This window comes from Ammospiza caudacuta, chromosome 33 (genome assembly GCF_027887145.1).
Source record: "Ammospiza caudacuta isolate bAmmCau1 chromosome 33, bAmmCau1.pri, whole genome shotgun sequence".
Lineage (NCBI taxonomy): Eukaryota > Metazoa > Chordata > Aves > Passeriformes > Passerellidae > Ammospiza > Ammospiza caudacuta.
This window is the reverse complement of record NC_080625.1, coordinates 207,501-221,772: the sequence shown is the minus strand read 5'-3', so window position 1 is coordinate 221,772 and position 14,272 is coordinate 207,501. Positions and strand designations below refer to the sequence as shown.

The 14,272-nt window shown below is 49.0% G+C and overlaps 2 protein-coding genes across 2 annotated transcripts; both read left to right on the top strand.

Annotated features, from left to right (window-relative positions):
• The first annotated feature begins 170 nt into the window (after positions 1 to 170).
• Positions 171 to 1,121, top strand: LOC131570173 (ly-6/neurotoxin-like protein 1). The gene is made up of 3 exons (XM_058822518.1): positions 171 to 243; positions 325 to 444; positions 967 to 1,121. Exons 1-3 carry the CDS (start codon positions 171 to 173, stop codon positions 1,119 to 1,121), a joined length of 348 nt encoding a protein of 115 aa, XP_058678501.1.
• A 1,613-nt stretch (positions 1,122 to 2,734) lies between these two features.
• On the top strand, positions 2,735 to 12,742 carry LOC131570301 (E3 ubiquitin-protein ligase TRIM7-like). The gene is made up of 8 exons (XM_058822662.1): positions 2,735 to 2,934; positions 4,752 to 5,178; positions 5,994 to 6,089; positions 7,230 to 7,460; positions 8,681 to 8,703; positions 9,192 to 9,307; positions 9,781 to 9,816; positions 12,065 to 12,742. Exons 1-8 carry the CDS (start codon positions 2,735 to 2,737, stop codon positions 12,580 to 12,582), a joined length of 1,647 nt encoding a protein of 548 aa, XP_058678645.1. The 3' UTR covers positions 12,583 to 12,742.
• Positions 12,743 to 14,272: the final 1,530 nt, after the last annotated feature.

The following is a 14,272-nucleotide window of genomic DNA, read 5'->3' as shown; positions in this document are numbered from 1 at the left end:
TCCCAGAGCTGAATTCTTGAGCCGTTCTCATCCCAGGGAGCAGGAACTCATCCCAGGGGTGAATTCCTGAGCCCAGAGCTGAATTCTTGACCCGTTCTCATTCCAGGGAGTGGAACTCGTCCCAGAGCTGAATTCCTGAATTCTCGAGCCCTTCTCATCCCAAGGAGCCGATGGAACCCCGGACCTTTCCCACCACGAAGCTGCTCCTGCTGGGGCTGAGCCTCCTCCTGTGCCTCGGAGCCGGTGAGCGGGGAACAAATCAGATTTAACGGATTCTGCCCAGGTTTTCCCCAAAATTCATCCCGCTTTTCCCCTCTGCCGCAGCCGAGGCTCTCCGGTGCCACCTGTGCAAGTACAAGATCCCCTTGGTGGGCTGCCTGCGAGGCGCCAACGTGACGAGCTGCGAGCGCCGGGAGAAGTGTGCGCTCATCAAAACCTCCCTGGGTGCGTCCCCGGGGCTGTCCCCGCTCTTTGCTTCCTTTGTTTTATCCCTTTGCTCACCCAAATCGGATCTTTTCCCTTTTATTTACCCAAATCCACCTGGTTTGCAGGCAGAACCTGCAGGGAGCCTCTCCTGGGCTTCCCCACCCTCTCTTTCCCTGGTTTTATCCCATTGTTCACCGAAATCTGATATTTTCCCCTTTTATTTACCCAAATCCACCTGGTTTGCAGGCAGCTTCTCCTTGGCCTCTTCCTCACCCTCTCCTGCCCTGCTGAGAGGTTCGAAAGGATCAAAAAACTTTCAAAAAGTAATTTTTAACCCAAGGGCAGACTCTCCCTGGGGGACAGGGGTTGTCTCCGTGGATGCATCTCGGAGATTTCTTCTTTTTATTTTCTGTTTTTCTTTTTCTCCTAATTAAACCAATCTTTGCCTTAATTTGGGGGTACATTTCAAAGCTCGGCTTCTCCCCAAAGCTCCAAAAATCCGATTTCCATGGATTTTTCTTTTCCTCGTCCCCCCCGCAGGTAAGATGACCCTTTACTACCAGCAGGGCTGCACCTCGGCTCTGAACTGCGGCCGGGAGCGCGCGTCGGACGCCGAGTCCCGGCTGAGCTCCCGCTACTCCTGCTGCGAGACCGACCTGTGCAACGAGGAGTGGGGCGAGGAGCGCCGGGACTGACCCGCCCTGGGGTGGGACCGCGGTTCGGGGGCGCCCCGAGCTGATCTGACCCGGGGCTGCACTCGCCAGGGGCAGAAATGAGGGCTCGTTCACCACACAATTCCCTCGAGAATGCTATTTGTGAAAGAAAATCACAAAAATACCCTTTTTGTCTGCATTTTTAATGACAGCTTTTGCTCAAGAATATCGCTGCTACCCATCCTAACCCTAAACCCTAACCCTAGCCCTAATTCTTTAAAGAACATTGTCTTGCGTTTGAAATTATTCTCAGTAGAAAAATTGAGCCTCTTTTGCGACGAGCATCCCTTGCTCCTTGATGCTCACCGAGACTGTGCAAGCTAAGAAATAAACAAAAAAAAATTCTGCAAAACTCTCACCTGATGAAGCTCTTGAGTAGAAAGCGTAAGCCCAAAATTAGTGTACACTGTTTTTTTGCTTTGATCTAAATTTCCACAGCGAGTCTTACAGAAACACATGACATTCCATTTCTGGTTTTATTTCCTTTCCTTCCTGTACCTGTCAACATTTTGATTGATTTGCAAGCCAACTATTCATGCTCAAACACTTATGAAAAAAGACATTACCATAAAAATATCTAGCCCACACAATTCAGTACTGTTAATATTTTCGCTTTCAAATGGGCCCTGATTTAGTCTCAGCTCTAAAATAAACCCTCCGGCTCGGCACTGGCAGGGCTGGATCTGGCTCGCGTCCCTGTTTCCAGCTCTCCGGGCTCAGCATTCCCGATGGTCTGGGAGCAGCTGGCGGCCCCGAACACGATCCCGACACCCAAAGCCCAAGGGCGAGCCAAGGAGCTTCCCCCTGCTCTCATCCTGGGTTTTATTTATTTTCCCTCCAGGGCAGGGCTGGGAATTTTGGGAGAGGAGCATCAGCTGGGAGTCAGGGGAAATAAAGGGGGTGTGTGTGTGTCCAGTAGACATTAATTAATCCATATATTTACGGATATTTTTTATATCCGTCAATTAATCCATATATTTACAGATATTATTGGATATCCATCAATTAACCCAAATAGTCATGGATCTTTTTGGATATCCATCAATTAATCCATATATTTACGGATGGTTTTGGTATCTGTCAATCCATATTTTTATGGATATATTTACGTTTCTTTTCATTTCTCCCCTCCTCCTGCCTCTTTGGGTCTCCCAGGCTCTTCCTACCTGACGAACGCACCTGTGGCAGGTGGGACACGCCCCACAGGAGACGCCCCTGTCCTTTTGCCCCCAATTATGAGCAGCGAGATTAATATTTTTTTCACCTTATTGGGAAGAGGGATGCAAAGCTTTGCCCCTTCCCCCTGGAAGGAGGGATGAGGTTCCTGGAAAGAGTTAAAAACCCCGCGGAGAAGCTCCGGCCTTGGGGACAGGTGGACGGAAACGCGAGAAACTTTGGCACCGACAACTTTGGCACGGAGCGGAGCGGCAGAGCCGGGAAGGAGGAGGAAGAAGAGGAGGAGGAGGAGGGAAAAAACCTCGGTGGGTGCCCAGGATGGCAGCGATGGGGGAGGGCAGGGAATGGTAAGTGACACGGGAGGGGGTGGCGGTGACAAGAGGGGACAAATGGGGCACCGAGGAGCCGCAGCCCCAGCCATGTCCGAGGCGGCGGCGGCCGCGGCCGGGCTCCACCGGCGCTGCTCGGAACAGCGGCTGCCGCGGACCCCGTCCCGCTGGGACCCCGCGGCCACGCGGCTGGCGGCGCAGCTGGCCGCGTCCCGAGCCGTGCCGGGCCAAAGCCCGCCGGGACCGGGGCGGCTCGGGAGGGAGCCCCGGCCCGACGCGTCCGCTCCGAGGTACGCGGGGACACGGGGAGGGCTGGGGATGCGCCTGCGCCTCTGTCGCTTGTCGCTCTGTCCCTCTGAACCTCTGCCCCTTGTCACTGTCCCTCTGTCTCTTGTCCCCCTGTCCCTTGTCCCTCTGTCCCTTGTCCCTCTGGTGTTTATTTACAGATCGAAAGAAACGGCAGGTGGGAGAGGGCGAATTCCCTTTCCACAGGGAGTGATATAAATATATATAAATACTGATGTAAACATATATAAATATATACAAATATAAAATTATATACGGGAGGTAGGAGAGAGTGAATTCCCCTTCCATAGGGAGTGATATAAATATGTATAAATACTGATATAAATATATATCCATACATACAATTATAAAATTATATACAGGAGGTGGGAGAGGGTGAATTCCCCTTCCACGGGGAGTGATATTTTTACCTATAAATATATAAAAATATAAAATTATATAAATACATGAGAAGGGGCAGATAAACAGAGGTGGCAAATCTCTGCAGGACAATTCCAGGACCGTTTTTGCTCATTAATTCCTCCAGCAGAACCTCTGGAACTGGGATTTATCTCCCCCCACAGCTCCAGATGTGGCCAAAATCCCAGCTCGGAGGTTTTGGATCAGCAAGGGCTGGCTTTCAAATCAGAATTTATGGATCACTGGGTCTGATTTCAGGTCCTCATTAGGAGGAGACAAATCGCTCTCCAGAGGATCCCACATTTCCCAGTCTGTGGTAATTTGAATCCCCTCAGTAACCAGGTGACCATCGCTCCCCCCTGTCCCAGTTTGCCCTGACAAGAACTCGGTGGAAAAGTGGAAACCACGATGTTACTGACACCCCCAGCCCTGAAAAAAAAAAAAAAAAAAAAAATTATTTAATATTTATTCTAATTACCATTCCCACGGCCTCCAAACTGGCACAAAATATTTCTGGAAGGCCAAGGCTGTTTTATTTTGAGATTCAGGACCCCAGTCCTGAACTTGATCTTTGTGGATTTGGGAAATTCACGGACAGATCTTGATAAGGGCATTGCATCCTCAGCCCTGGAAAAAAAGAAAAAAAATTAATTATCATTCCCATTTAATGCACGGCCTCCAAACCGGCACAAAACATTTCTGGAAGGCCAAGGCTATTTTATTTTGAGGTGCAGGACCCCAGTCCTGAGCTTGATCTTTATGGATTTGGGAAACTCACGCACAGATCTCGATAAGGGCTCTGCATCCTCCTGTATTCCCTTTCTCCTGTTGCTTTTTATGGCCCCCGATGAGCTCTGGAGCTCAACCAGGTCATCTGAGTCCCCCGCTGGAGTTTCAGGGCCGAAACTGGATTTTAACGAGGGCTCAGATGGTTCCTGGACCTCAGCCTGGAGCAGCTGCTCCTTGCCGGGCCCTGGGCTCGGATTCGGCACCGGCTCGGCCATAAATCAGCTCCATCCAGGGTACCCCCGAATTTCTGGATCCCAAAAAGATCCCAAAAGGGGATCCTCTTACTACTTCCCTGCTGAAAAAAAAAAAAACCCAAACCAACAAACAAAAAACCACAAAAACACCCCAAGCAAAAAGAGAAAGAAAAAAAAAAAAAAGGAAAAAAAACCCTAAAATAACACCCCAAAAAAGCCAGGAAGGTCAGGATTTCTGGGGAGCGTCCCCGCTTTCCCGCGTGCCCCCCAGAGCCGAGGTCCGGTCCCCGGGCTGGCGAAACCGGACACGGCGGGAGTGACCCCGGGGGCAGCGGCCGCGCTCCGGGCCCAGCACCGCCCCCGGGGCCGGGTGCCAGCGCTGCCCTTCCAGCCGCGCTGAAACCCTTCCTGCCCCGCAGGAGAGAGGCCATGGCCGCCGTGTTCCTGCCCGGCAACCTCCAGGACGAGGCCACCTGCTCCGTGTGCCTGGAGTTCTTCAAGGACCCCGTGTCCATCGAGTGCGGCCACAACTTCTGCCGAGCGTGCATCGTCAAGAGCTGGAAGGACCTGGAGATGGATTTCCCGTGCCCGCAGTGCCGCGAGGTCTTCCAGAACAAAAATTTCCGCCCCAACCGGCAGCTGGCGAACATGTCCGAGATCATCAGCCAGTTCGCGCAGCGCGGGGCCAAGGGAGCGGAGGAGGACGGGCTGTGCCCCAAGCACCGCGAGGCGCTCAAGCTCTACTGCAAGGACGACCGCAGGAGCATCTGCGTGGTGTGCGACCGGTCCCGCGAGCACCGCCCGCACGCCGTGGTGCCCGTGGATGAGGCTTCCGAGGAGTACAAGGTCCGTCCGTCCGTCCGTCTGTCCGTGCGTGCGAGCCGCGCTTGTCCCCGCGCTGTCACCCCGCGCTGCCGCCCGCCTTTGCCTCCCGAAGAGTTGGGAGAGCTTCCCCTCCTCCCAAAAAACCGGGAGAGCGTCCCAGCCTCCCAAAAACTTCTGGGAGAGCTGTCCCGCCTGGGTGTGCGCACCTGGCCCGCGTTTTTGGGGTGGATTCACCTCGCCGGGTGAGGGAGCGGCGGACAGACAAACAGCCGCGACTGACAGACGAACAGCCGCCACTCTCTGGGGGCTGGCGAGCGTCCAGAGATGAGCCAAGCAGATTAAAGCCGGGCTGACCTTTGGAGATGGGAGCAGGGCACGTCCTGCCCCTGGCATGCTCCGATCCCGTTTTTTGGGGAGGTTCTGGTGGTCCTGGGGCTGCCGCGGGGTTTTCGGGATTTCCCTGCGAGCGCATCCCGAGTTTTCCTCCTTTTCTGCTTTTTGGGGAGGTTCTGAGGTTCTGGATTTCCCGGCGAGCGCATCCCGAGTTTTTCTCCTTTTCTCCTTTTTGGGGAGGTTCTGAGGTTCTGGATTTGCCGGCGAGCGCATCCCGAGTTTTCCTCCTTTTCTCCTTTTTGGGGAGGTTCTGGGGGTTCTGGATTTCCCGGCGAGGGCATCCCGTGTTTTCCTCCTTTTCTGTTTTTTGGGGAGGTTCTGGATTTCCCGGCGAGCGCATCCCGCGTTTTCCTCCCTCCCCATCCCACCCGGCACCGAGCAAACCCCGCGGGGAGAGGGACGAAAAACCGGCAAATCCTCTTTTTTGTTGTTGTTGTTCCCAGGAGAAAATCCAGGCGCGCTTGGATTTCCTGCGGAAGGAGCGGCAGGAGCTGCTGGAGTTCAAAGTGAACGACGATAAAAAAACGCAGGAGCTGCTGGTGGGTCCCGGTTTGGGGTGGTGGGGAAGCCTGGAGGGGGGTGAGTGTTCCATAAAAGGGAAAATGGGAGGTTTTCCCCATTCTCCTGCCCCGCCACCATGAGCCAGAGCCTCAGCAGCCCTCGGGGATGGTGCTGGAATATCTCGGAATTCTCTGGAGTATCTCGGGAGCTCGGCTGGCCCCGGGGCTCTGCTCCACCCTTCCTCTTCCTCAGCGCATCACCCCTGCGGCAGCAGAAGGGGAAAAAAACCAGCCCAATGAAAATAATTCCTCTCCCAGGCCATCAACCCCCAAGAAAAGTGATTTTTGAGAGATCTTGGCGCTGCTTCCCAAGGTTTTTGTCCGGGAATGCTGCTCCCTGTGATTCCTCGCTGTGAAAAATGCCAATCACTTGGTTTTTAATATTTTAAAAGTTTAATAGTAATAAAATGGTCATAAAATAATTAATATAATTAGAGTGATAATAATTTGGATAATTTGGATTGGGACAATATGAGACAATAAAACCAAAGAGTTATGAACAGTCAGGGTGCCTCTTTCTGGCCAAAACAAGTCCAAAAAAGGACCCACGTTTACAGAGGATTAACCCTTAAAAACAGCAGCCTGTTGAATATTCATACACCTCATTAGTGATGCATAAATTCCTCAAATAGAGGATTTTGTCTGGTCAGTATCAGCTTCTTCATCTTAATCCTAAACGGCATTTTCAGGGCTGAGCTAGGGAGGAAGAAGTTAATTTCTTCTGATAATGGAGCAATAAATTCTATTTCTCTGCAAGATTTCGGTGTCCTGTGGCTATCGTCTGGTGCCAGTACCTCATTCTTTTCTTAAAAAAAAATATCCCACAGACACAGTTCCTGTTTTAACTACAAAAGTTACCTTTTAACCACAAAACTCCATTTACCACACTATTAAAATGTGAACACAGCACCACTGAATAATACAACAAAACACATACAGTAAATATCTGTGTCAAAATACATGCAGTAAATATCTCTGCAGAGCCATATAATTTGCATTTTTCATCATTTCCTTCCCAAAGGAAGACTCCCAGTCTCACCAGGCTGGAGCTCCAGCTCCACCTCCAGACCCCTCTCCTGAAAACGCTTTTTTTCCTTTTTTTGCCGTGTGTTACCCCAGAAAACCATCGAGGGCGAGCGGCAGAAGCTGCTCTCGGACTTCGAGCGGCTGCGGCAGTTCCTGCACGACCAGGAGCACATCCTGCTGGGGCAGCTGGAGAAGATGGAGAAGAACATCTCCCGGAGGCAGAACGAGAACATCACCGACCTCTCCAGGGAGATCACGCTGCTCAACAAGCTCATCGCCGAGCTGGAGGAGAAAATCCAGCAGCCCATGCTGGAGTTCCTCAAGGTGAGATGCCAGCTCTGGGTCACAGTTCATTCCTCATTTTTCAATGGCTTTTTGGGGGTAAAAGTCCTTTTTTTATTCTGCTTTTAATGAGTGGATGGTTCAAGGAGGTGTCTGAGTGCCCCAAGCCCTCTCTGGCTGAGGAACAAAATGTTGTCTTTGATTTTAATGATTTTTCTTCCTCCATGAACTTATCTGGAACTTTACTAGCACCCCCAAGACCTTGGTTTGTGTTTATGGATCCTATAAAGGTGTTTTGGGAGTAAAAGTCCTTTTTTTATTCTGCTTTTAGTGGGTGGGTGGTGCAAGGAGGTGCCAGAGAGCCAAGCCCTCTCTGGCTGAGGAACGCCCTGGGAAATCACATTCTCTTCAACTGTAATGATTTTTTTTCCTCCTGTGTTTTTCCAGAGGTTTTCCAGGGTTTTTCTTGTGTTTTTCCAGAGGTTTTCCAGGTGTTTTTCCAGGGATTTTTCCTGATTTTTTTTTCCTGTGTTTTCCCAGAACTTTCTCCAGGGATTTTTCCAGGGATTTTTTTCAGGTTTTTTTCCAGAGGTTTTCCCAGATTTTTTTTCCAGGATTTTTCCAGGGATCTGCCCCAGACCTGCACAGGGTTAAATTCCCTGCCAGGCTGCCTCCTGGGCGCTGTCAATATTTGCAGAAGTTTTCAGGGCTTGGCTGTGGGTGGGAATTCACCCCAGGAACAACAATCGGCATTTTATTAAAAAAGCAGCTAGGGAAAAACAATTGGCAGTTTTTATTAAAAAGCAGCTTGGGAATAAAATGCCAATTGTTTTTTTTTTTTTAATATAAAAAGCAGCTCTGGACTGGCTGCAGGGTCCTTTTTTCAGCCCCTGGGAAGCGGCTCTGCCTTCGTGTGGGCTCTGGAATGTGGTTTTGAGCGCAGAACAGGCAAATAATGGCTCGGTTTGCTGTCGGTTTGCGGTGTTGCAATTTTATTTTATTGAGCATAATTGAACCTTAAATTGCCTCCACAATCCACTCTGCCTGAGGGAAAATAACTTTATTGAGCGCATTTGAACCTTAAATTGCCTCCACTGCATTTTGTGTACAATAAAGTGCATTTTTTTTGTGCAATAAACTGCATTTTGTGTACAATAACCCACAGTTTATATAAAATAAACCGCATTTTGAAGAGCTGCCTGGAGTCCCACATCCCTCATTCTGGCTCTCAGTGCCCAATCTCTCTTGTTTTTCCTTTCCAGGATGTGACGGGCGTCATCAGCAGGTGAGGAATTCTGCTTTCCCCGCTGCCTTTGGCTTTCCAGCCCTGTCCGGAGGTCCCTGTGCCCTGTCCCGGTGCCCCGGGCAGGGTGGAATTTCCCTCCCGCTCTCTTCGAGCCCTGGATCTCCTCCAGATCCCTGGAAATCTGATTTTTCAGTGTGTGCTTTTCCTGCCAGTGGGTTTTTTCAAGGATTAAGTGAGACCAAGAACTCCAAATTCCCTCATTTGCTCACACACATTTCCCCCAGCACAGGCACCACCGATTTCTAAAATCGAATTGGAGCTGCTGGAGGTGGGGAGGGGATCACCCCAAAAAATCCCCCCCATCACCCCAAAATCCACACCCAAATCCTGATTTTTTCACCCCGAGGAGGATGAAATCCCAGGAAGGTGCGCGGGGTGGGATGGGACAGGAGCATGGGTGGAAAATGGGGCTGGAAATGGGGGAATATCCACAATTTCCTCATTTTTTTGCCATTTTCCCTGGGCAGGAGCGATGAGGTGAAGTGCCAGAAGCCTGTCCCTGTCTGCACCGACATGAAGATGCATGTCTGCAACTTCTCCCTCAAAACCGTGGTCCTGGAGAAGGTCTTGAAGAAATTCCGCGGTGAGTGGAAAAAAAAAAAAAATTAAAATTTATTAATTAAAAATTAAAATAATATAAAATATAAAACATCAAATATAAAATATAAAATATAAAATATAAAATATAAAATATAAAATATAAAATATAAAACATCAAATATCAAGTATAAAATTAAAAAATAGAAAATAGAAAATAAAAAAATTAAAATTAAAAAAATCCCTGGCCTTTCCTGGCACGGGGTGGGAGTGCCCAGGTTGCTCCAGGGCTCCTGGGCACCAAAATGGGGCAAAAAAGGGGGGAAAATCGGAGTTTGAGCATCAGTTTTGGTGCAATAAAAAATTTAATTTCAAGATAGCCAAGCCCTGGGTTTGCAGGAAACCACTAGATGGTGCTGAGAGAGCTGGAAAGGTAAAATGCACCAAAAGAGAAGCTCTAGGAGATAAAAAACCAAATAATTGTGTCCCCATTCACGTCTCTCTCTTCTCTCCTTTTAGAAAACCTGCAGGATGAACTGGGAAGAGGTGAAAAAGGTAAAAAAAAGATGATATTTCACACATAGCACCCAGAGCAAAGACTCAAAATTGTGGTTGTATTTTGCAAAGCCAAAAGAGAGGGGGAAAAAAAGGAAGGAGAAAAAAAAAAGGGAAAAGACACTCTAGATTTCTTTTTTTCTTTTTTTTTTTTTTTTTTTTCCTTAATTTCTTCTCTCTCAATGATTTCCAGATCCTGCCTGCTCAGCTCCAGAGCCCAAAGCCGATTTTTCTAACTGACGCCGGGGATCTGACAGCTCAGCCAGGTCCTCTCTGCCTGTTTGCACTTAACAAACCCACAGATTTCAGACCAAAAAAGCCACTCCGAGACACAACTTTGCCAAATTTGCCCTGCTTCCACCAGGGAATTGGGATGGAGGCCTCAGAGGGGTTAAATCCCAGCAGAATTCGGTCAATTCCTGAAGTTATTTAAGAATTCAAATTAAACCCCTGCAGAATTCAGTTAATTCCTTAAGTTATTTAAGAATTCCAATTAAATCCCTGCAGAATTTAACTAATTTTTAAAGTTAATTAAGAATATAACTCCTTTTCATGGCAGAGGTCATGAATTTGAGGGGCAAACCCCATCCACACCCCCTTGGTGCGAGGGTGGCCTGAGCAGCGTTTTCAGGAGAAAAATCTCATTGTTTTTGCTTTTAAACCTGTGGTCTCTAGCCTGGGGACCTATAATGAGGACAACCCACGGGCTGGACCTTTTCCATGGATTCTGCTGACAAACAGCACCCCCAGGCACCTCTGGAAATGCCAAAATTTGGCAGAAAAGGCGGAAAACCAAGTGAAAAGCCAAAGGCCCCTTGCTGCATGCCCAGGGGGGTGGGTGCATGTACAGAGGTGTCACTCGCTGTGGTTGAACCTCAGACCCAAATCCTGACAATTCCTGACAATTCCAGGAGCTGGAGATGCCCCAGGAAGGAAAACACCCTGTTAAAAGGTGTTTTAAATCAATAAAAACAACAACAACAAAAAGATTAAAACAAGAAAAGATTAAAAAAAAAAAGATTTAAAAAAAAATCTTGGGCATGGATGAAATCGACTCATTCCACCCCATTTGCCCACAGGTTCGCTGGTGGGATTTGCAGTCTCTGATGCAGGAGATGCAGGAAATGCAGGAGATGCAGGAAATGCAGGAAATGCAGGAAATGCATTTTTTTTTACCACTTTTGAGGAGGAACCTGGGGTTTAAGCTTTGAAGGAAAACTGATCCCAGCCTTTCCCTGTCCCTGTTTTGACTTTCCCCACCTACAAAGCGCTCTGAGGTTTTCAATCCCACTGTGTCTCTTTTGGGAATTTTTTATGTCAATTCCTGACCCAAACCTGTGAATTTTGGAGAGTACAAAGGCCTTTTATGGTGTGGCACCTGGTCCATTTTAGACTCCCCCCAAAGTGTCTGACGGATTCATGGTGACTTTGCTGACTACAACCACAATTTGAGGTCACTTCCTCTGAGTTTGGAAAAGGGGAAACAAAAGCTGTTGGGACCAGGCTGCATTTGCCTGTTTGCTTTGGGCTACTCCAGGTGGAAAGATTCCCTCAGGTCATGGCTTCCCACAAGGATTTGGGTGCTTTTGGGGTGGTTTGGGGGTGAAAATTCTGAGATTTGTGATGCCAGGGGGTGCGGAGCTCACCTGTGTGTGGATAAACTGGAAAGCAAGATTAAAAAAATCAATTTATGTGGAAAAAACCATTCTTGATCATCTTTGCTGTTGATAACTGCGAATTATCTGCATGTGCTTTTATGGCATTGTCTCCTCTCCTGTCACCCCACTTCTCACCAGAGACTGCATGAGATAAAGCCCCCCTTGAGGGATTTGGGGGGTGTCAGTGTGGGGTGTACGGTTTTTCGGCTGGGTTTTTTGAGATCCAGGCTGGGATTATTGAGCTCCAGGCTGGGATTACCGAGCTCCAGGCTGGGATTAATGAGCTCCAGGCTGGGTTTATTGAGCTCCAGGTTGGGATTACTGAGCTCCAGGCTGGATTTATTGACCTCCAGGGTGGGATTAATGGGCTCCAGGCTGGGTTTATTGAGGCCCAGGCTGGGATTACTGAGCTCCAGGCTGGGTTTATTGAGCTCCAGGGTGGGATTAATGGGCTCCAGGCTGGGTTTATTGAGCTCCAGGCTGGGATTATTGAGCTCCAGGCTGGGATTATTGAGCTCCAGAAACTGAGCCGTGCGTTTCCCTGCCCAAATCCTCGCTGAGCCCTGACCGCCATCTGTCCCCACTAACAGAGGACCTGACCCTGGACCCCGACTCTGCCAACCACCTGCTGATCCTCTCGGCCGACCTCAAGAGCGTCCGCATGGGCTGCAGGAAGCAGGAGCTGCCCGACAACCCCAAGCGCTTCGACACCAACTCGCGCGTCCTGGCCTCCACGGGCTTCAAGTCGGGCCGGCACTACTGGGAGGTAGAGGTGGGGCCCTCGGACGGCTGGGCCTTCGGCGTGGCCAAGGAATCCATCCGGAGGAAGGGGCTGACCCAGTTCTCCCCCGAGGAGGGCATCTGGGCCGTGCAGCAGAACGGGGGCCGCTACTGGGCCGTGACATCGCCGCAGCGCACGCCGCTGTGCCTGGGCGGCCGCAAGCTGAGCCGCATCCGCGTCTACCTGGACTACGAGGGCGAGGAGGTTTCCTTCTACGATGCCGAGAACATGCAGCACATCTTCACCTTCAACGTGGCCTTCCAGGAGAAGGTGTTCCCCCTGTTCTCGGTCTGCTCCACGGTCACCTACATCAAGCTGTGCCCCTGAGGCGCCGCGGGTTGGGACGAGCCTCTTCCTGCTCATGCCCGTCTCCAGCGTGAGAAAAAGGATGTCCAGAACCCCTTTTCCAACTGATTTTGGTGCTCAGGAGCCCGAGCAGTCCCAGCCCTCCCTCCCGGGCTCCTGGGTGAGATCAAAAAGACTCAAATCAGGCTGGTTTGGGGGGACATGGGCTGAGGGGTGGGCAGGGAGGTGGTCGGGAGGGTGTCACAGGGAGGGTCTTCAGGACAGGTGGGAGCAGAGAGACTTCCAGCAGCGCCCAGAAATTGTGATGGCCTTAAAGGAAGGTTGTGGTCACCAGCTTGGAGGCTGTGGCCACCAACTCAAAGACTGTGGTCACCAAATCAAGGATTGTGGCCACCAAATCAAGGATTGTGGCCACCAAATCAAGGACTGTGGTCAACAACCACAGAGACAAACAGAAATTAAAAAAAAATCCAGTCAGAAATTTCCTGGTTCCTTCTCCCACCCGGGGAAATAATTTTCCCCCAAAAGCTGTTTTTTGGGTGTTGTGAGAATTGTCTGAGCAGCCTCAGGTGACCACTGTCCACCACTGTGGAGGAGCCTGTGTGGCTTTGTCTGCTCTCCCTGGTTTTCCACCCACAGCTCCTCTGGAAAAGGTTAAAAGGTGCTTTTTTTGGGTTTTTTTTAGTGATGTTTGTCCTCCTGGACCTGAGCGAGACCCACATTTGTCCTTCTGGTGCTCCCGTGCTGAGGCTTTTCCGTGGACAGGACGTTCACAAAATTTTCCTCGTGGATCTCACGCCTTGCATGGATTTAGGTGCTCAATCTTGTGTGCCCTCAGGTTCTCAGCAAAATCACCTGTTTATCCTCATTATTTGTGTTTTTTTTTTTTTTTTTCCCCTGGAAACCCTCGGTCTCTGCCAAGGAGCTGATGCTGAACTCGCATTTGCTTCATCCCCTCTGGTTTTGCCAAAAAAAAAAAAAAAAGAAAAAGAAAAAAAAGCAGCCTTAAAAAAATAATAATCAGTGTCTTGTTGCCTGAAGTCTTGGTAAAGGGTATGGGTTGGTCAAATCTGGAGCCTTTAAAAAAAAAAAAATCGTTTTAGAAATTAGACACTTGGGGCAAATGGGAGGAAGCTTTATTTGATCAGGACTTTTCCTGGGTGGTTTGAGATGGGAAAAACCAGAAATTTCTAAAATTTTCAGCTGTTGGCTTGGTTCCCACCCGAGATTCAAATTTCTGTTGTTGAAATTGTGTTTGATTTGGTTTGGAACTGCCCGCATTATTCTTAGCCCATGTTTGGGAAATAAAACATTTTAAAATATGTTATTTAAAATAAAAATAACATAATATAATATAAAAAAAGGAAAGAAATAAAAAAGGTATTAAAAATATATTTGTATAACTATGTATCATAATATATATATGTATTATGTGTTGGGGTGAAGGCATATATAAAAATTATATAATACAATACAATATAAATAATATAATGGAATTCATATATATATTTTTATATGTAATTTTTTTGGGGTTTTGTTCCACATTTGTTAAGCACAAACCAAATATCTTTAAATCCTCCAAATTAGGGAAAAAAAAAAAGATAAAACCAGCTGACCTTTGCCTTTGGACACTCTTGGAGGAGACGAACAGGTGTCAGCACCGGGGTTATTCCACTGGCTGGACACCGGCCAAAATCCCTGTAAAAACAAA

Coding starts and splice junctions, on each gene's coding strand:
- LOC131570173 (XM_058822518.1), top strand. CDS start 171: ATGGAACCCCGGACCTTTCCCACCACGAAGCTGCTCCTGCTGGGGCTG. Junction 244..324: donor CCTCCTGTGCCTCGGAGCCG/GTGAGCGGGGAA, acceptor CCTCTGCCGCAG/CCGAGGCTCTCCGGTGCCAC. Junction 445..966: donor GCTCATCAAAACCTCCCTGG/GTGCGTCCCCGG, acceptor TCCCCCCCGCAG/GTAAGATGACCCTTTACTAC.
- LOC131570301 (XM_058822662.1), top strand. CDS start 2,735: ATGTCCGAGGCGGCGGCGGCCGCGGCCGGGCTCCACCGGCGCTGCTCG. Junction 5,179..5,993: donor AGGCTTCCGAGGAGTACAAG/GTCCGTCCGTCC, acceptor TGTTGTTCCCAG/GAGAAAATCCAGGCGCGCTT. Junction 7,461..8,680: donor CCATGCTGGAGTTCCTCAAG/GTGAGATGCCAG, acceptor TTTCCTTTCCAG/GATGTGACGGGCGTCATCAG.